At 40.0% G+C, this 21,435-nt stretch overlaps 1 protein-coding gene across 1 annotated transcript in view; it reads right to left on the bottom strand.

The window, feature by feature from the left end:
* Positions 1 to 19,842, bottom strand: part of ddb1 (damage-specific DNA binding protein 1) — a 37,027-nt gene extending 17,185 nt beyond the window's left edge. Inside the window, exons 1-15 of the mRNA XM_062397632.1 lie at positions 19,679 to 19,842; positions 18,255 to 18,403; positions 17,791 to 17,907; positions 17,338 to 17,559; positions 17,060 to 17,174; positions 16,485 to 16,582; positions 12,988 to 13,146; positions 11,654 to 11,737; positions 10,404 to 10,520; positions 8,087 to 8,189; positions 7,351 to 7,426; positions 7,164 to 7,272; positions 5,926 to 6,104; positions 3,147 to 3,310; positions 1,184 to 1,291 (exon numbers count right to left, since the gene is read on the bottom strand). Of these exons, the coding sequence (XP_062253616.1) occupies positions 1,184 to 1,291; positions 3,147 to 3,310; positions 5,926 to 6,104; positions 7,164 to 7,272; positions 7,351 to 7,426; positions 8,087 to 8,189; positions 10,404 to 10,520; positions 11,654 to 11,737; positions 12,988 to 13,146; positions 16,485 to 16,582; positions 17,060 to 17,174; positions 17,338 to 17,559; positions 17,791 to 17,907; positions 18,255 to 18,403; positions 19,679 to 19,739 (1,861 nt within the window). The 5' untranslated portion in view covers positions 19,740 to 19,842. The remainder of the gene's footprint in view (positions 1 to 1,183; positions 1,292 to 3,146; positions 3,311 to 5,925; positions 6,105 to 7,163; positions 7,273 to 7,350; positions 7,427 to 8,086; positions 8,190 to 10,403; positions 10,521 to 11,653; positions 11,738 to 12,987; positions 13,147 to 16,484; positions 16,583 to 17,059; positions 17,175 to 17,337; positions 17,560 to 17,790; positions 17,908 to 18,254; positions 18,404 to 19,678) is intronic.
* Between the last annotated feature and the right edge of the window lie 1,593 nt (positions 19,843 to 21,435).

Raw genomic sequence — 21,435 nt, 5'->3', positions numbered from 1 at the left:
ATTTGAAAACTTGGCTGAGTTTCACTCTTACATCTTATCACTTATGTTAGGTGAGATTACAGTGACAGGAACCGCATATATGATTTAAGTGGTGACTAATGTCTGGTTTATTCTAAAAATATGGTGATGAATAGCTAACAGGAAGTTATGAGAGACATTGCCTGATAATGTTGGATAAATGAGACAAATCTATTCATCTATTTAAAAGTCAAAAAAGATAAATTAAAGTCAGCACAGTGACAGTGCACTCATGACAGCCTACTGGGATGTGACCCAGTCATCCTGGTGGTCAGTCTGAATATAGTTGAGCCCTTAACTGTTTATTATCTGACCTCTGTGAGTTCAGATAATTGCTCCAAACCAAACAATCTAAACCAAACTCACTAGTTTGATGTCATGTTTTGGATGCTGTGTTGTTTTGATGACATTGTTTTACTTCCACATCCACTCTGTATAAGACACAAGCCCAGTTTTTAAAGTCTTAACCCTTGCAATTAACATGGCTGCATTTGGGGCAAAGTATCTGCAGGAGCACTGAAGTGAGGAGTTAATCTGCTTTTTAGTGATTAGTTTAAATACCAACAGCCCTTTAGCCAGCCTTGATGAACTACTCCTTTATGCAGCAGCTTCTAAAATCCTGTTTCTATTGTGTCTAAAATCTTCTGTTACATGAAACTTGGCACACAGAATGTTTAAAACCATCGGATGAGGTTTCTTAATCAATATATTGTTTATTCTTAAGTTTGACTGAAAGATTGACAGGAATGTCTTTCAGTAAAAGTGTAAAATTAGCTTTTTTAGGCTGCACGGTTTTACATACACTAAGTGCTGTCAGTTGATGTTCTGCGTTGGCAAATGTTCAATGAAAACATGAACCAGTCAATTTGCCTGCTGTTATTTCTTTACTGCTATTTTTCTAATCCTATGGAAATACATTATCCATCCTATCCACCCTGTGCCTTTTGACTTGTTGTGTTCGTATGTCACTCAAGTACGATATGTTGCGTAGCTATATCTTTAAACCGGGGATAAGCGAGAATAAAGCAATTAATAAAACAATAAAGCTGATTCTGACTCTGATGTTCTCAGACAGCTGCCTACAGCTCTGCCTTGAGATCCCTTACCAGTGCGAGAAGCTAGAGAAGCTCTCTGATAAGCAGTGATGGTGATGTGAAGGACCTACCAGTCTGCAGGTCGAGACCAAAGTAGAAGAGCGCTCCGTCTCCCAGGGCACAGAGGAGGTAGTAGCTGCCTTCGAAGGTGGTCATGAGGATTGAACGAGGGATGATCTCTGAGGACACACACACACAATCGAGTGATTTATTTTTCCTGTACGCTGGAGTCGCAGGTTTGTGGATGAACACCAAAGTGATAAATGTCTGCAACAAAGTTTCTGTCAGAAAAATCAATCATGGTTATTGGCCTGACTGGATGGGAACTTTTTGTTAGGAAAAAAATGAACATTTGACTCCTGCGGGGTGAATACAAAGTCTTCTGTCTTTTCCACTTCCCAAACATGGATGTCTCTCACTGCAGAATAATTACATCGAAGCTACATTGAGCTGTGATTAACTGCCAGCTGTTCAGCACTGCTGTTGTTTGAAAATGAGACGACTTTAAAATGTTTCCATGCGAACGTGGATCAAATATTTGATATAATGGGACCAAACGGGGGTGAAATATAAACAAATGACTGTTATATTAAGAAAAGCATCCAGATAAACAATTAGAACCATGTAGAAGCTCTTGATTTGAAAGTTTCAGACTGTTCCTCCAGGGGGTTTGCAGAGTTTGTGCACTCAGTAGCTGTCAATCAAACGCACTTTAAAAATACGTGTGACACTGCGGAAGAGAGTGTGGAGATATTCTTCAGCTTTCTAATTGGAAAGGAAGAGTCCTGTCTGTGCCAGTTCACCGTGTTAGGAAACTTCCGGTGTCTCCTGTGCCAGCTGACTTTTTCATAAGTTTAACCGAGGAAGTCCTCTCTTGCATATTTCAAAACATAAATCTTAAATATTGAGTCTAAATGGTCTCTAAATGTGTCTGGGTTCTCAACAAGTACATACTTTAAAGGGAGGTTCTTAACGAGACATGTCATTGACATCTATAAACTGGAGATAAAATCCATTTTAGTTAGTGCTCAACATTCATAGACTCGAAATGATCTATTGGATAATTTGAGTGAATAGCTGCACAGTCTGTCCACTGCAAAAGGGCAACAAACTGTCACTAGCACAGCTTGCAGCTCAATTATTAACATGCATCCTTTTGTTCAAGCAGCACATAAAAGATTGTGAGGAGTTGCATGTAAACAGAAAAACAGAAAACAAAATATGAGTTTAAGACTGAGATTTAGATTTAAATTCCCTCTAAGATAAAAGCCTGCTCGATGCTTGTAAATTAGCATTGATCCAACTCCCTTCAAGAAGGCGGCTGTTGAAAAATTCCTTTATTACTGGTCTGGCTGCATATAAATAACAATGCAAAACAATTGCATTATTTTCCAAATGATAGATTCTTCTATTTCTCCTGTTTTTCAACCATCTGTCCAATTACTACGATTGTAAATTTCCCACCCTACCTGAGCAGCTTGAAACAACTGATTCAATTAAAGGTAAAATTGATATTTCCTAACCGATCTTTACTGGCACGACGCAGTAGCTGAATGTATTAGGTCAAGGGATTCATTTTTGGGCAGCTGGTTAATTCCATGTGTGTCTCTCACCTTCTCTGTGACCCAGTTTCCTATCTCCACTTTTCTCGCCAATTTTACAGATAAACAAACAGGGTTAAATTGTAAAAATTAGTTTCCTGTCTGCTTTCACTTTAAATCTCGTATTTTCAGTTAGTTTTTTCACAGAGAAAGTACCACACATCTCTCCAGGCTGTGGCGTATTGAAGGGTGAGTAACTGTGAAAAACTGAAATATTTCACCCTCAATGTGTGAGTTTCTTTTCTGGGTTTCTCAGGTTGTGAATCTGGGCATTCATGCCTCTGTGAAGCAGAGATAGTGTTTGTGTTCTGTTGAGTTGTAGAAAGAATCTTCAAATGCACTGACATTATCTAGTTCCACCTGTCTCTCTCTACAAGTCAGTAACAGCTTTCCCTTTCTCGAGTCAGTGCTCTCTACTGCTCATTTCTCTCACCTCCTCCCAGCATTTCCTTGTGCAGGGCTGTGAAGCAGGGCAGTTTCAGCACACGGGCTGAGATGTCGGTCCAGAGACCCACGGCGCACAGCGGTGACTCAGCGCCAGCCTCCCCCAGAGGGGTGATGTCCAGGCAGGCCACCTCGTGCTCCATCTCCGTGGTGCTGAGAACAGGCATCGAGGACGTGAGAAAAACATTAGCAAGCTGTCCGGCACATCGTGTGAACAAGAGTGTACAACAAAGCTCGACACCTGCATGTGAGATGCAAATTGAGTTCCCACCGTTCCCAGGAGACATTTCTATTTCCTACAAGACTGCAGGAAATTTCACAATTTAATTTCTTCCTCTTTTAATCGAAGCTGTGACTTTCGTTCTTGAACAACAGCTCCACTTGACAAATGCTACGATGATTAACAGCAGATTCTCTGTGCCTGTTCTGTTCGAGTGCTGCAATATGTTTCTTCTGTGGAGCACTTTGTGGACAAATGGCTGCATCCATCAATACTCTGGATGTAAGAGGTTTTCTGTGAAATCTGGATCAGACAATCATATTTTGAACTGTGTGACTCATTACTCGTGTTGTGCATATTCTTGTGTGGAGTATCCGTTATAATACTGATTATCCTGAATATTTATGTCTGATTATAAATACGAATACATGGTATTTAAGAGTGTGACAAATACCCATTAAATTCTGGAGAGAATTCAGACAGACGGGCAAATCCAGGATTATTTTAACTCTAACAAAAAAACATATTCCTATCATCACATTATTTTATATATAATCACTGTATGGCGTGTTGAGCTTCTACTCACATTTATAGAATGTATTAGACGTAGAAGTATTTCAGCGAAGTAAACACCTTAAATCCAACTGTGACGTTCTGATATTTACTGACATCTCAGGCTTCCACACAAACCCGGCTCCTTATTGATGTAGGAACAACATTATTTCAAAAACTTTGCACCTCATGAAGCCCCGGCTGATATTTTTAGAAAGCTGTGTGCCTCTCTTAACAGGAAACAAACAAATTACTTTATTACCCTCGAGAAGTCCTGTAAAAAATGTTGGCTCTAAGCAGTTTTACTGTAAGAGTGACACAAACACAGGCACAAGGGTAAAACACAGCAGCAAGGTAAGAGACGTTCCAGGAAAAATAATACCACAAAGTGTCTGTACCAAACAGTAAATTAATGTGAGAATAATTAGTTCTGTTGTGTATTCACGACTTGTTCCCTGATGTATCGTGTTAACTTTGACAACTTGAGTTTAGTTTTTGTTTCCCGACATTTAAGTCTCTGAAGTCGACTTTTGTATTTTACTTTGAATTTAAGTTATAACTGGTTACTTCTACACTATAGTCTTCCTGCAAAGGGCATTTTTATAAAGGTCACAGCCCGGGGTTAATTGAAGGGATTATGATTATTCCTATTTACTCTGAAGCTTTTATAACCTCACTATCAAATTCACACAGACACGGTTGGCATTAAAAGAATAGTCCCGACGTTTAAGGGAATACATTCATTTGTTTTTGTAGAATAAATACGCAGTTGCAGCCAAACAGCCCATTTGTTTAGCTTGGCACAAAAAACTGGCATCATGGGAGTCAGCTACTCTGACTCTCTCCAAAGGAAACAGAATTCATCAACCATCAAGTCTAAAGCTATAAAACAAAATAATTAACTGATCATATTGTGTTTGTTCAATCTGATCAGAATGGCCTGCAGTGTTTGTGCTAAGCTAGGCTAACTGCTCCCTCCAGCTCCACATCTACCATGCAGACATCAGGCTAGTTTCAAACCTCTCATCGAACTTGAGACAAGAAAGTGAATAAGCACTTTTCTCAAAACGTCAAACCATCCCTTCACAGCATGTGCATCTCTTATTGCATTGACATCCGGAATTCTTCAGTTCTATGAGCCTGTGCCCACTGCAGCCTCGGATTTCTGCTCTTGGCTAACAGGAGTGAAACCTGATGTGGTCTTTAACTGTTGGAGCCCATCAGCCTCAAGGTTCCACGTGTTCATTCTGAGATGCTTTGCTGCTCTCTCTCACTCTTGAAGAGAGGTTACTCTGTGACCGTAGCCTTCCTGTCGGCTTCAACTTGTTTATATTCTTTTTCCTCTGACCTCTCTCGTCAACAAAGCATTTTTTCTTCCACGGAGCTGTGGCTCAGGGGAATGATTTTTATTATTGGCATATTTCTGAGTTAAACTAGACTTTCATGCATGAAAATCCCAGCAGACGAGCAGTTCCAGAAATAATTTCCCAAAAAAGCCTTGCCACAATCAATGGGATTTCTTTTATATTTATTCTGACGTTTGGTCTGAGCATTACCTGAAGCTCTGGATCTGAATTAATTTATGCACTAAGCTCCTGCCACCTGATAAAAACTATAAAAATGGGTTGAATTGATGCATTACATGTATTTATATATAATGTCATAATCAGAAGCTCGGTAAATCCACAGATTAGGAGGAGTGAAGTACAGCCTGAATTTACAATGCTGCTTTCTGACATGCTCTGAAGTCCGGACATTCTCCTGAAATTATCCAGAGGAGCTGGAAATAAGAAGGCAAAAGTCAGCTGCTCTGGATATTCTCCAGAGTTTTTCCTGCCAACTTCAAAGTAAAATGTCCCGAGACTGAACCGGACAGTGTTCTTCATGTGTGAAGTGTGAAGACCCAATTGAGCTGACTTTTTTTCCATTTCAGAGTTCATGTCTGAAAACAGCTTAAGCAATCTTGACAGCTGACCTTTCCTGTGTGTATCTGTACCTGATCTGCTTGAGCTCCCCGGCCAGGATCTGCAGGTAGTAGAGGGCCCGTCCCACGGCGAGCACCACCTGTGTGTGGTTGCAGGCGGCCACGCTGATGTTCCTGCCCTGTGGTTCCTTCCACTCGCTCACTAATGCCTTGCTGTCCTGGAGCACCAGGCGCACAGAGCCCGACGTGATCTGCAGACACACACAGTTTTCCCCTTTAAAGATTATTCTGCACTGAATTTGTGGAGAGTGGCAGAGAAGGATGAGACTGGGAGTTATAATAAGCTTCAAAAGCAAATCCCGCTGTTTATATGCGACGTCTGTGCCAGGATCACTGCTGCACTTTTTAAATGACAGAAAAGAAACTATAAATTTAAGCTCAACGGTAATTTTACCACAATTTTACAATGAAAAAGATGAAACTATGATTTTGAAGGTGGAGAGACTATAAATACATTTTCTTTTAATCCAAAAACTACAGAATAAATGATGCATACACTAGATTCTAGAATATTCTCAGGGGTGTTCGCCACCTCCAACCAGTCAAGCAGCAGTTGATCTCCATCCACACAATATACACAGTGAGTTCTTGGAAGGAATTTCAATACAAAAGGTCACAGGATATTATGAATTCACAGTGACGTTGACCTTTCAACATTTGGATGTGAATTGTCCTTACCTCACTATTTTTCCTGTGTTCGTGAAATTCTGTCACAATTACCACATAAATTCTTTGTTTATGACCAAAACCATTTTTCGTGTGAGGTCACGGTGACCTCCTCTAACTCTGATGGGGGAGAAAAAGAGTCAAATCGTCTTAGAGCATGAACAGGTTCATATTTTAATGCTGCTTGTCATAACAGCCTTAAAAATTTGTGGATGAGGGTTTAACAGTCGGCAGAAATCCCCGCAGGTTTCATCCTCATTTTCAAAAAGGCAGGCCGGAACTCGAATTTAAATGAAGTGCAATATTCATCTCGACCGAGTTTAAAATACATGAAGTCCTTTTTGAACTCTTCATATTCAAAACCGCCCCTTTCAATAATTTATGATTCCGCTGCAGCAAAGTGTCATTTATTAAATGAAGAAAAGGCCAAAGTTGAAAATTTCATTGCTATAATTAATTTTGAATGAAAATTATACAGCAATTCAGTTAATTCTAGAAGAGAGGGCTCACATCAAATGAGTGTCGATGTTAAACCAATGCATGTTTAGCTGATGAAACGAGTGTGTGCATGAGTGTTTACAAACCTGAATGAGTTGCTGGTGCGCCACGTTTCCACAGTAGAACGTCTGCTGGTTGTCCACAAAGCCTGGAAGTTCCGTTTCCTCCACTTCCTCACCACTCAGCATCAACACTCTGGGGGTAAACATGCTCTTAAAACGACATTCAGAATCCACAGTGCAGCATCTGGCATGCGGCACGGCCAACACTTACCGCGTTTGGCCCACAAAGGACAGCACCAGCATGTCGTCTGTCTCTCTACCGGCCTCAGAGCGGAGCGGCCACAGACCTTGAAGGGAATACCGGCAAAAAATGTTGTGTTAGAAAGAAATGTCGCTTTCTCCATCATTCTGGAGGGTAAAAGAAATACAATATCCAGCAAGCACCCAATTCGATCTTAAACTATTACATCTGTCAAATGTTAACATGTTGGAAGATGTACAGGTTGCAGGGCCCCCTCGGAGAATCATTGATTGGCTGAGGGAATAATTGCCTCTCATCAAGAGGCCAGGGGAGAAGGCAGCGTCTGAGACTTTTAGGGCAGAACTGGTCAATAAAAAGCTGAAGCCTAACAAGTGCGAGAAGACCTGAATTGGCCTGTGTGTCTCATTTAAGCACCGCAGAACTGCCAGGGGAGCAGAACCTAATTTCCTGGGATTAAGACGTGTCTGCCGTCATTAAAATGGATGGATTTCTTCAACATGGCAGCTCACTCATGCAGACATAGCAGCACTCGTTGTTTTTCACACCTAACCTCGGTGATACCGAACCGCGTTCACACGTTGCGCTTAGATGGACAAAAGGTGGCGTCTTGGCCCAGGCGACAGAAACAGATGTGTGGGGTGAAGTGGCTCTGCTGTCAAGTCAGCGGAGGATTAAGGTCCAGATAAAGTCAAGACTTGAGAGAGGGATGAAGACACACAGGCGCACACATACAGAGCACACAAACCTTTGATTCCCGGCAGGTCGATGCTGGCATGCTCATGAATCCCAATGCCGTTGCGGATAATCCGAAGGGAGCCCTCCTTGAATGCACCTGAGCATGTCACCAGCTAAAAGCAGCAAAGAGAGACACAAAGACATAAAGTGAGACACAAGGAGACATTTCTCTTTTCTAAGAATATTATAAGGCTAATCCTGTTGTTCACTTCAGCATATCTTCATTCTTAATTCTACTCCTTTATGTTATTTGTCATTTTTTTCCCACCATGAAAATCTGTGACAATAACGTACACAATTATGACCACTCACTGCTGATATGAATTTGGCAAATTGTTGTAACAATGTCTTCATGTTCCCAGATTTCAATAATTACCTTGGAAAGTGTTTTGTCAATAAAACGAAATGCATGCTATTATTTTCAAAATGTCATTCAGGCAATCAAATGAAAATCAAACTGCATAATTAGTTTTCAAATTATATTGTTGCTAAAACGTGCTCACATTTCAGAAATTGGAAGAAAAGGAATATTTACACTTTGTGTGTGAAAAATGACTGGGACGTTTATCAACTTCTCATTTCAGCTCCAGATAGTATTCAAGCAAAACTTGAAATATTCAGGTTCAGTTATGGTTGTATTTGTAAACAGAGAATAATGCTCCCAGCTCTAGACGATGATGTGATGAAACATACAAGTTATGGTAGAAGTACCAGTCAGCGTCACAGCAGTGAGTATCACTAGCTGCTGTTGGACAGATTTAAGAATCAGTATCAGTTTATAATAGAGCTCGGGTGCGATTGCCAACACAAACATGACAACAGAGTTAGGATCCAACCCCCTGAAGGTAAATAATCCTGCCGTCTGTTCAGTCTGACTGGAGAGCACCAGAATGTGAATTTATTCATTCAGCCATGGAACACTAACAGGATTAATACCACAGCCCATAATAATCTCAGCCCCTACCACCTGTCACCCAACACCTTCTTCCTAATGAAAATAACCATTGCAAACCTGGCAACCCACGTTCAGTGCCCCCCCGAGCGTGTTCGCAGATGAACTCACACACTCTGACTGACTGAATTCCTTCAAATCTGCACAAGTTACGTCGATGTTAGCGTATGTTCATAAATCCAGATCTGTGTGTCAATATGATATTTTTCTCCTCTGACTCTCGCACTAAACCCGAGGTTATATTATTTTGCCCTGCAGCCAATGAATCAATCCTCAAATGTCTCAACTGTCTTGGAACGAGTCTGCACCAATTAACCAGGTCAAATGCTCCGTGGGATTTTCAGCAAATAGCAAATTTAAACAATTGTGCTTGGATTTAGAGGATGGAGTGGATGAACACAGTCTGTGACTGAATGTGTGCTGGGCTGTACCCAGAGTCTGGCTCAGCGCTCCAGTGGACCGCTGCCTCTGGAACCACATCAAGCACCCGGAGGCCTGGTCTCAAACACCTGCCAACAAAACCCTCTGTACTGCATCCCTCCATACTTCACTGTAACATCTCCAGCTGCCTCAGTGATTCGACACAACGGAGCACAAACGCTCCAAGTGGTTTTTTTAGGGTAAAACTAGGAGGTTTCTTCATCTATTTGTCAGAGAACGAGCCAAAAAAACACAAAGGACTCAATCAGCAGCTGGTTGAAATGAACACAGACAGAATCGGGTTTTGATATTACGGAGAAAAGAGAGATTATATGTTTAACATTTTGTAGTAGATTGTGTCCTCATGTTGCCGTTTAACATTCAGGTATAAATCACAACTGCTGAAGGTAAACAAACTGAAGAACACACAAGTGCCACAGATGATGAGTTATTAGCATGCACACAGACGGGGGAAAGGCACGAGGAGGAGGAGGAGAGGTCTTCACTGTCACTTTCAGAGGGTGTAAATATTATTAGAGGAAATGATAGGCACAGCAATCTGCCTCTTTGTAATGGAACAAGAAAGACAATTGAGCTTTGTGTACTCCAGATGCATTTTAACAAGAAGGTATGACTGCAGTCCAGCTTCATCATACCGAGACACAACTGAGATACCAGGTGCATGTAAATGGCAACTGGTAACAAAAGGAATTAGGGCAGACAAAAGAAGAAGATGATGATAAAGAGGAAAACACAGAGGACTGACCATAACCCACACTATGTACTCAGTGACTGTAAAGAAGGTTTTCTGTATTCTCTGTGTCGTTTCTATCTCTTCTGGTGAATACCTCAAGAAACCTTCTACTCTGATTGATTTGCCTTCAATGTAAAACTTTAATGTTTCCGTGAAGTTAAAGAACAATATGGGGTTTGTTTTGTGGGTTGTTTTATTTACCTGACCCTGGCCTTGCCTCTCCAGGTCGACAACACACATGTCAACGATGGGCCCCAAATTAGTGAACGTCTCCATCACCCCCACAAACGAGCCCTGGTCGTTGCTGTCGACGTTGAGCTGCAGAGAAACAAAACAGATTCAGACCACTTGTCCTTTGTCCTCCATGAAGGAAGTTGTGTTATCATCTGTTGGTCAGTAGGATTACACAAACACCGCTGGACGGATTACAATGTAGCAGGAAGCTTGTTACATGGGTCAGAGAATTATCCTTTGAAACGTTGTGTGGCAATTGTCAACAATTATCAAAACATAATGCATAGATCTCTAAAAAGAAAACAAAACACAAAAACAAACATTAGATAAAAAGTGAGTGCTTTGGTTAGACTTGTTTCTGGTCATCGATATTTTTCCATTTTTTATGGAATTTTCGGAGTTCACAATATAAAGTTAAGTTCTAAACTTTCCCAGGTAAAAGAGAGAGGACAAAAAGTTTAGGTCACCAGACCCTGACATTATATAAATTTAATAGAAAACAGCTTCATGGACGCTTCTTTTCAGGGAATAAGAAATTTGTTTACCTCTAACATCTTTCCTGCAGCAGTGGAAGTAAATTAAGCCTCGGAAGTTTGAAACCAATTCCTATAGGTGTCCCAACTTTTGATTAATTACAAACCCTCTGTCTGTGCAAAGGCGCTGTGCGAACTGTGTGACTTCACCCGCTGATGCATTATTAGGACAATAGTGCACTGCAGGGAGTAGTGGTGTTTATTTCTATCAGAGGGGTAAGAAAAGGGCAATAACAAAGGAAGTGGTCAAAAGTTCTTCCTACAGCAACATAATGACCTTAAACAATCGAGAGTGTGGCCTCACTTGATGGAGGAGCAGCACCGAGTCCAGGCTGAGACTCCACACAGCTTGTTTTGGATGAATAGGACAGAGGGTTTGTAAACTTATCAGTGTTAGAGCGAGATTTATACACAATAATGGGTTTCTACTGTGGAGGGAAGGTCGGGAGTGTGTTTGGCTTCTGGACAAGTAAAAATGTTTTAATTAATTTAAGTCTAACAAGATGATAATGTTTATTTGCTCTATGCATTAATTACAGAGACAATCACATATGTAAATGTATATAAAAGAGGGGGGAAATGTAGGTGACCTACAACTTCTAACCAGTCGACACTTCCCAAAACCCGAAAACATACCTTTATGTTAACAGCTGGTTTAAATACATGAACTTAATAACAACTTACCTTCACTAACTGTGAGTCGCCCAGTCTGGAGCCTACGAACACCACACCGTTGTCCAAGTAGGTCAAACACTCAGCAATTGACGTCTGTCGATGGAGACAGACATAACACATTTTAGTCTCTTAGGTCATGTCCACAGTGGAGCTACAACTAATCCTAATTTCGTTATTGATCAATACTCATATTATTTTAAGATTAATAACTTATTTTGTCAATTTTTCAACATGAGACATGACATTTCTCAGTTTTCCTATTCAGCAGTTGAAATCATCATAGTCAACTCAATCTGATGTGCAACAATAAAAGCAGCAAATTCTAACACTTACTAAAAGTTAAGTTCAGTATTTATACTGCAGACTTTGTGTAAAAACAATTAACATGAAAAAACTACAAATAACCAATTTATATAAAAGATTCATTGTTTCAATTTATTGTTTTTGCTTAATTTCCAACATGACTGTTTTGTTTTCACTGTTGTCAAAATAAAATTAACAATTATGAGACATCACTTTAAGATGTGGTAATTTCAGATGAGATTTGTTTTGTTCTTTTTGACCTTTAAATCAACTAATTATTAATCGACAATAATTGGCAGGTTGTCAGTAAATTAAAATAATGATTTTTTGCAGAGCAGCTTGTGTCTGACAGCGGGAAGAGAAAGGTCACTGAGAACAAATGTGTTCAGTATGTAGAAAGACAAATAACGGTGACGGCAGATTATGGTATTGATGAACATTTGTTGTTTGCAAAATGGAAGAGAGGTAAAACATGAGTTCAAATTGCAGGTTTGAGCATTTGAATGTTTCATCTGAAAAACAGACAGAACTCGGTTGTAGCTGAGCTTACACTCTACACCACTTTTCATATAGAACAAAGAATCATTCCGTCAACGGTTTTAATGAAGAGCTACTGCTACCTGTCGACATTAAGAAGGAATTTAAAAGCTCTGACTCGACAGAACTACTCTGCTCGACTGTTGTCCTGCATCACTCTGCAGACTATCAATGAAAGCGTTTTACCTTTTTAAACTCCTTGACTCGTCTAAATCAACTTTAAAAAGGGATAAGTGACAGACTGGCAAGCGAGCAACAAAGAGCTGGGATCATTCCTCCTCATGCAGACTGATCCATTATCTCGTGTCGGGCCATAAACCATTAAAAAGTCAATCGTTGCAAAGTGGGGACTGAGAGAAAAAAGCAGCGGGGGAGGAAAATATTCAAACATCACTAAGGGGCTGTTGAGGTGGAGAGCGAAGACAGGAGAAAAGACAAGAGGACAGGCAGGTGAACAGAGTGAAGACAGGCAGAGATACAGAGAAAAATGATAAATAAAGCACCTCTCCGAGAAGCTCCACGTGCAGGTCTTTGAGCGCCACTGTGCCGTCCATGAGCTCTTCCTTTTCCAGCAGCAGCATGAACAGACGTCCCTCCATGTCCCCGAGCAGGTAGCGCGAGCCGTTGGGGTCCACTCGGTTGTGACAGACGATGGTGCTTTGCTGAAATTGAGACAAGGACACATTCAGAACATTAAAAAAAAAGGCTGCAAAAGCTGCACAAATTAAATCCGTGCCAAGGCTCACCTCATGCTTTATCTGAGTACTGTATGAAAACATCAACGTATAGTATAGCCACAGGGAGCTTTCCTCACTACACTTGCTTTATCATCTTTCATTTTGAGGGAGAACAATGAGGAGTTTCCCCTAGGCCAAACTTTAAAACTACAGACTCTTCAAATTTTGCCTGACAAGAGAAGCCAGGATTAAAAAAGGCAGGAACGTGGGTACACTACAAAAGGATGAATATGAAGCTTAATACATAAAGAAAAGGATTCCACACATCCGGGGAAACTTTCCATTATTAGTTGAAAGTCGATTACAAATGTAAATGTGACAAACTGGGGGCATTAATATTAAAGATTTAACACAATAGTAGGAGTTCAAGCGTGACTTATACTAAATTGTTGGAGCTGAAACATATTGTTATATTTAAATATTAAAATTGTTATAAACTGGCAGATTTGTTTTTTAACACAATGTAAAGCATATTAAAAATGAAGCCTTAAACATGGAAATCAAACATGTGACACGTGACCAAGATGTGTGCAGGTTGAGGATAAATAAATCAATAATAACAGTTTATTATTATAAAATTATAAAAGTATTTATATTTGGTTGTATTTGTTTTCTTTATATTTATAATAAAGATTAGATTATGGTTTAATTTAAAATATCAAGCCTCAATTACATTTCTACTTGTGATACATATCGTGTCTTATGAAACGTTTCCCATGAAGAGAACTCTCAGCTTTAATCCCAGTTAACACTTTAACTTGTTAGCTGCTTTTGACTGGAGCCTCGTGTCTCCACCATCACAACTAGATAAGTTGCTGCTCCGGCTGGAATAGAAATCCTGATTGGAATTGCCACCAGATTCACAATGTGTGACGGAGCCTGCTCTACTCTTCCTTCAAAGGAAGATGTTGTTATTGTTGTTGTCTACAGTACAAGCGGAGTCAATATCTCACTTGATCGAACCTTTATCAGCTTTTTTACAATCCTCCTGCCTGTTGTGTTGCTTATATTTTTTCAGCCACTTTTACTGTCACAACTCTCGCAATCCTGTCAACTGAAAGGCAGGTAATTAGCGTGTTTGATTCTATGAGTGCAAACTGTTTGCAGAGCCACCATAGACCAATTTACAGAAAAGTATAATATGAGCTCACACACATTAAGTAAAGCTCCACAACTTCCTTGGAGTCACACATTCCTTTTTCACTTCTCTGCTTGAAAGGGAAAATGTAATAATTAGTGGTCAAAAAAATGTTGTTATATCCAAAGAAGAGTCTGTGTCTTCACTAAGAGTCTGCCTCCGCACACACTGAATACTAATGAGAAATAAGGTTTGAAAGGAAGTCCAAAATAAAAACATCAGCTTCATTTAGAATGGATGATTCCATTAGACAGCATAACAGGAAGCTCCAGTACTTCTTCCCTCTAACATCTAACAAGTAATGGTGGGGATGCGACTAAGGAAACAGAGTTGTAACAGAGACCTGACAGCTTGCAGGACAGTTGAGTGAGATAATCAGGCAGCGCGGTTTGGAGACAGGACAGATCAACAGGACACAGACATGAGCCGCTGCTCAGGATGAGATATCTCAAGGCTTTGATGCATTTCAAGCTACGATTAAGGTGCATTAAATATTTCTGACACCAGTGCCTCTGTGTGGACAACTTTGTGGTGCAGCTAAACAACACTCTGTGCAAATTGCATATTTAAAATCAACATTTTAAGATTTTAGAGATTAACTCCTAATTGTACTGCGACAAAATGAAAAAAACCTTGGAAGAATATTAAACATGACAGTCGAGACATTGAAATTACAAAAGGGACAACAAGCTCTAAACATTTGATTGTGACATTTCTTCAGCAACCAACATAGCTGACAGCCATTCAGGTACAAACAACAAAGGCCTTCAATAGTGAGCGTATCTCTGCCGATGCCTAACTCAATCAAGCTGCACAAAACTTCACAGATTTTTTGTCACAACGCCTCATGCTGAATATCAATGAAAATCACACCCCAGGAGTTTTTAGCGTTATATTACTTACAAAGAATAATTATACAAACCAACCAATAAAAGAAAGGACAGGTGGAGGGGGGGGGAACCATCTCCTTGGCAGAAGTTATGAGCACCGACATTTACGTTTATCAAACACTTTATAAAACACGTACTCCATACCTCAGTTTAAATATGGGAAACATAATTATCTCAGCATGAAGTATCTCATTCTCGTGCTTTTTATCTACAGCAGGTGGGTGAGTGAACATTTTCATGGGCTACTGAGTCAGAGATTTAAAACATATCACAAAAAGAATCTGATTGCATCCCCTAATCGTCAGGTTAATCAGAAAAGCTCATGTTGAATGAACACGGATCGATGACCCTTTATCGGAATGACAAGTTAGTTACCAACAAAGTCATTAACTCTCACAAAGACATTATCCTCATGAAGACAGATCAAAACTGTGCCACTCTGAATTAGAAGCTACTACATCGAATTAACTTCAAGTAAAATTACTCCTTTCTTTTTCAACATTTGGCACAAACGAGTGAGAAAATATTCTCTAATTATAGAAGCAGGACGTTGCTGAAGAGCTCCTTTGAGCTTTGTCAAATGTGCACGACAGCACAGACTGCGACTTCATCTTGATAACACTAAAAGCAGCGGTGTATAGGGAGATTAAGTCGTCATCACAGCAGTTATAAACCTTCCTTCAAATCCAATTTCAACATCAAACACAAGATTTGTGACAAAACAAAAATGAAACGTCCACGTGCACCTCAGGGTCTCCTAAATGCAGCACAACATCCTTCTTAACTCTACACAATTTTTCCGGAGCCGCTACTACCCACTTAACATTAGTGAATTTTACCCGTCAAACAGAGACAGTCCAATTATGATGGGTTTACGTGTGTGTATGTCTGACAACACAGATAAGAGGAGAAACCTTTGATGGTAAATTTCATCAACCTTGCAGGAGAATTTTCCAACTTGTTTTGTGTCCTTCGTACAGAAAGGTTGTTGGGGTGAGACACGTGACACACACCCTTCAATCATAATGTCTCTTTAGACTTTACATGCCGAGGCTGGCAACAGATCTGTCATTTAACTGAAGTCTAATTTCAAAAGTAACTGCTCCCCTAACGTGAATATACGCTGTAGCATACTGGAAAGAAATTAACTGAAATCATTTAAAGGATTTCGACATTACACATGAATGTTATAATCTCAAAAAAAGATAACAAAAGCTTGTATGCAATGTCTTTACCTTGATAGTAGGAGGAGCAATGGCCAAGTATTTGTCTCCGTTGTGGTAGGTGATGGATTCCTGTCCTATGATTATAGCTCCACCAAATGGCTCTGGCACTAAAATACAAGCACATGAACAAGTGAGTAAAAAAAGGCTGAATCTGCACAATTTCAGGATGAAACTGTCTGTGGGTTTCAAACAGGTTGATGTTTAAGTATGGCTGCAACTAATAACATTCTATTACCATATGTTACCAGCTTTATTATCTACCTCTGGGTTTTTAATTGATCAATTCATCACCAACTGCATTCCCTCCACCTTGCTGAAACTCTTTTTTATTTCCTAAATGTTTAAAAACCCAGAAGGTTCTGAGGGGAAAAATCTGTACTATACTAATTTAATCTATACTAAGTGTTGGATATACAGATATTGCATTTTCTCTTGGGAAGGGCTGATAGGCCTATATTCTTGAAAAATAACTTACTGTAATCCATATAAAACTAGATGACAAAAACATGACTGCAGTACTTTTTGTACTACTAGTTCCTAATTGTTCACTTTAGTTATTATACTTTAGTATAAGCACTGATTACCTGGGATGACCATTGACGCCTCAGCCTCCACATTCTCTTGTTTCCAGGGGCCCTTGTTGAACTCCTTCTCCCTCAGAGAAACCTCATAGGTCTTCACGTGGCGTCCCTGGGGGTCCTACAGTTCACAACAGGACACCAGGTTACAACGTTGAGGCAGGAGTACCAACAAAATTAAGTCATCCTCATCATTCAACTGCTTTCACACAATACAACAATATATCGAATTTGCAAACACCAAACACACACTCCTACACACATGTGCTTCTCCCCTCCTGTACCTGGTAGATGAAGCAGACAGTTGGAGCCTGGCAGCCGTACAGGAAGTGCACATCGATGACCTGCAGCTCCTCCAGTCTGATGTTAAAGGCCTTGAGCTCGCGGTTGTCCCGGTCCAGTGGGATCACCTTAAACAGCCCGTCATAAAGCCGCAGACCAATCATGCGGCATTCTGGGTCGACAATTCCGATGATGCCGGTCTCAGAGGGACGTCCAATACGATCCTGATAGAAAGAGCATTTGGTTAGGAATTGTTTTATGCCAGTGTACCAACATCTATTTCATGTTTTATATTGAAAAACGAGAAAATGGTGTATTTAATATAGATTAATGATGGAAATTCACAATATACACTCTATATATTCTATATGAACTAAAGGTAAATCCCCTGAAATCCATGTGTTTGTTGATTAAATATTACAGAACAGCGTATCTTCTTTTGCGGCCCTACCCACCTGGACATTTCCGTGGGCACGTGTGATGATGTCAATGCTCTCCCCGTTCTGCTTGTATTCTAGGATGCAGGCGTTGTACTTGGATGTGAGAATGAACAGCAGGTCTTTGCTTTCACCCTGAACATATACCAAAAAAAAAGACACTGAAGTCGTCAAAGAGCAAACATCCATCAGCCTTTTTTTGTTTTAAGCAACAGAGTTGAACAGACTGCAGCAGTGGCATTGATTATATGATCAATCTAAGCCGGCCTCATTTGAAGAGACAGCTTTTAACAGTGCATGAATCCACCGGTTTGCCCTAATACAACTATATTACGGGATTTTGGTCAATTAATTCAAAATTCTCTGTGACTTGCTATATTTTAAATTTTATTAAAAGGAAACCATGATTATCGATTTGAACAAATTGAAAAACATTTCATTAAGTTATTCACTGTACATACACAAATACTCAAAATGCCTACCTTGGGCCGGAAGAGCTCCATAACAGCAATTTTTCCATACATGCCCACTTCCTTGACGGGCCTCAGCCCCTCTGGTGTGACCACATAGATCTCCAACCGTGTGTTTTTGGCTATGAGCAGATTGAGATCTTCTGCAGAGGTGAAGTGACCTGAAAACATCAACATTCAGATGTTATCAATTAAAATGAGAAAAAAATAAGGATGATGACTTTAATCGATTAATCATGAAATCACATCACAAACTACCTGTTTTTTTTAAAGATTCAATACTAATACAATTTGTATGGAACAAAGTAAACAAAGAAATTGTCTAGCACTTCTGTTGATAAATAAACAATTTGTCATGACCAAATAGATTCAAGTCATTCAGCCACAATATAAAAAAAAAATACATTTCAGTTATTTATTAGTCTGCTTTTTTGCTGTTATTTAAACAAAATGTGGATTTATGACATCATCTGTACATCTTGGATTCATCAGTATGTTCTGAACAAGAGTGGAGAGAAGCCAGGGAAGCATTTTCACAGCTATGGGAACAGACAGGGGTCATCTTTGCATCATATTATCACAATAACTAGGGACAAATTAAAGTTTATACAGATGGTAATGGTTAGTTAATACTGTTTGTGCAATGCAAGTTACGTATTCTACTTATATATCCTGATGAGTACCTCAATCTACACTAACCCATGTTTTTTCATAAGCTCTTCCTGTATTGTATGCAAATCTCGAGCCTATAAATTAAGTGGTAGCTAAAGATGTACATATATATATATAAATATATTGTAAACAGTACAATAGAAGCTGTGGACACTCTCTATGATATATAAATACTCAGGTTAAGTACAAGTACCTCAGACGTGTGTTCAGGTGTGACACTAGTGTTAAAATGTGTAGTTACACGTGCACGTGAATGCAACTGGAGCGAACATCCAGTTGCACTCCAAAAGCAACTCGTGTGCTTTTGGTTTATTAACGGTCTCAACACCTGCTTTTTACATTTCCTGCATTTCCTGGTGCGTTACATCCTAGGACACTCAGCTGGCTTATTATTGTCCCAACACGTGCACGTGTCACAGTTAAATGTAAATTAAGTGTTATTGGATAATAATGATTATGGGAAACGATCCTCTGATCTGGGGGACCACCACTTCAACCCACACCAGCTAAACACCAAACCCGAGCCAGCGGCTGCTCGGCTCGGCTCGGAACACAAACACACGACCGGGACGTGTCAGTGTCACGACCCGCGCACAGTAAACCAGCGGCTAATGTCGCAAGCAAACATTTGAGTAAGCAAAACAAAGGCTAGCTGCGGCTACGGGCCTGTCCGGAGCAGGGGACGCGTAGCGCGGGAGCTCGGCAGCTAACACAGGTGGCGAAAGGGCTGCAGGAAAAACACACAACGCTCGGCGGGTATTTACCGGTGATGCAGGCGTTCACCGCCGTGGGTTTCTGCGCTGTTACCACGTAGTTGTACGACATTTTCCCAAACAACACAAGACAAACACCGGAGAAGTGTTTTGATCTCACACGAGTGACAAAATCATTGATAATAACACTCCCGGAAGTAGTTGTTGGTGTGAGCACGGAGCATCACAAGCTAGCAGTGCCAGAGGAGCGGTGACCCTGGGGTGGAGCGCCCCCTGTGCCGGGGAGGACAGTTTGAATCATATAAAGTACAAGTTACACATTATAAAGCATAGTACAAGTTACACATAATTAAACACATTCTACTACACAGTGGAGCTCAATAATACACAGTACATTTTTTCAGATTATAATATTTATTGCAACTGATACACACACAGTGAAAACTACATAAATATCCGATAACCATATATAAAAATGTGCAAAAACCATACATACACATGTGCAACAAATACTCACAGTCACACAATGTACACAATTTCAATGTGTAGCAGAGACAAACGACATTGCTGTAACTTCAGTGTACATTGTTCAATCTTCTCAAATGACGATTTTTTTTTTAAAGTTAGTACTTAGAAATCACCAGAGGAGCAGAGTCACTGGTTGACGTAATGCGCCTCAGTGCAGTGGCGCTGCTAAGGGGGGCCAAGTGTGGCCACCTTGATACAGTAAAGGCTATAATCAGAGTTTGTCCTTTTGAGCAGCGCATAAGTCCAAACTGAAGGAATGTAAAATCAGTCGGTATCAAAAGGTTAAAGGGATAGTTCACCAAGAAATGGAAATTCACTCATTATCTAATCACCACTAAGCTGATGGAGGGGTGGGTGAACGGGTTCGAGTCCACGTAACATGTTGGGAGTCCCTGGGGTAAACAGTGTAGCTGCAAAATCCAATACACTTGAAAGAATTAGTGAACTATCTTCAGCCTTTAAAAAAAAACAATAGTAAAATAGCATGCCTCCATACTGCTCTGGTGGTGTTATACAATCGCCGGAAGCCCTGACATTCAAATTCAATTCGAAATAGCTTAATTTACATCGTCAGATAGCTTACCCTAACCCTTCTGGTGGACTTTTATGTTTAAAACACATTAGAAATTAAATTATTTCAAGTCGAATATTAATGTCAGGGCTTGCGGAGGCTTTGATGACATCACACAGGCAGTACAGAGGCATGTTGTGTTTTAATATGTCTAAAGAGAGTTCACTAATTTCTTTGATTGTATTGGATTTGGCTGTTACACCGTTTACCCCGGAAACTCCCAAAGTGTTTTATGGACTCAAACACTTCACCCACCCCTCCATCGACATAGGGGTGAGCAGATAATGAGGGAATCTTCATTTTTTGATGAACTATCCCTTTAGGCTGAAAAGATAACGCTTGTTTGTGATTTAACTTTTAACTCCACCCAGGTTTTATATAAAATAACACCTCAAGGGATTCATTTACCAAATAATTAATTGTTGTCAGTTTGCTTTAATGTCACAGTGTCAGTGGTAATAGATTACTTTGATGTCTTAGAGTCTAAGACTGTTGCGAAGCTGAAAGATTTATACGATCTGGAGAGTAGCAAGTGTGTTTGACCTGAACAGATCTATTAGTCTGATAGTGATAGCACCACCTACTGCCAAATTAATGTAGGCCTCATTTAGAACTTTTTTTCGATTTACATAAAATTGTCACAGTATCGATTTATCTCTCTATCGCTATCTCTCTATCTCTCTTTCTCTATATCTCTCTCTATCCATCC

The sequence above is a fragment of the Platichthys flesus genome, chromosome 1, assembly GCF_949316205.1.
Source record: "Platichthys flesus chromosome 1, fPlaFle2.1, whole genome shotgun sequence".
Classification (NCBI taxonomy): Eukaryota; Metazoa; Chordata; class Actinopteri; order Pleuronectiformes; family Pleuronectidae; genus Platichthys; species Platichthys flesus.
The sequence above is the reverse complement of the archived record's forward strand: the minus strand, read 5'-3'. Positions and strand labels throughout refer to the sequence as shown.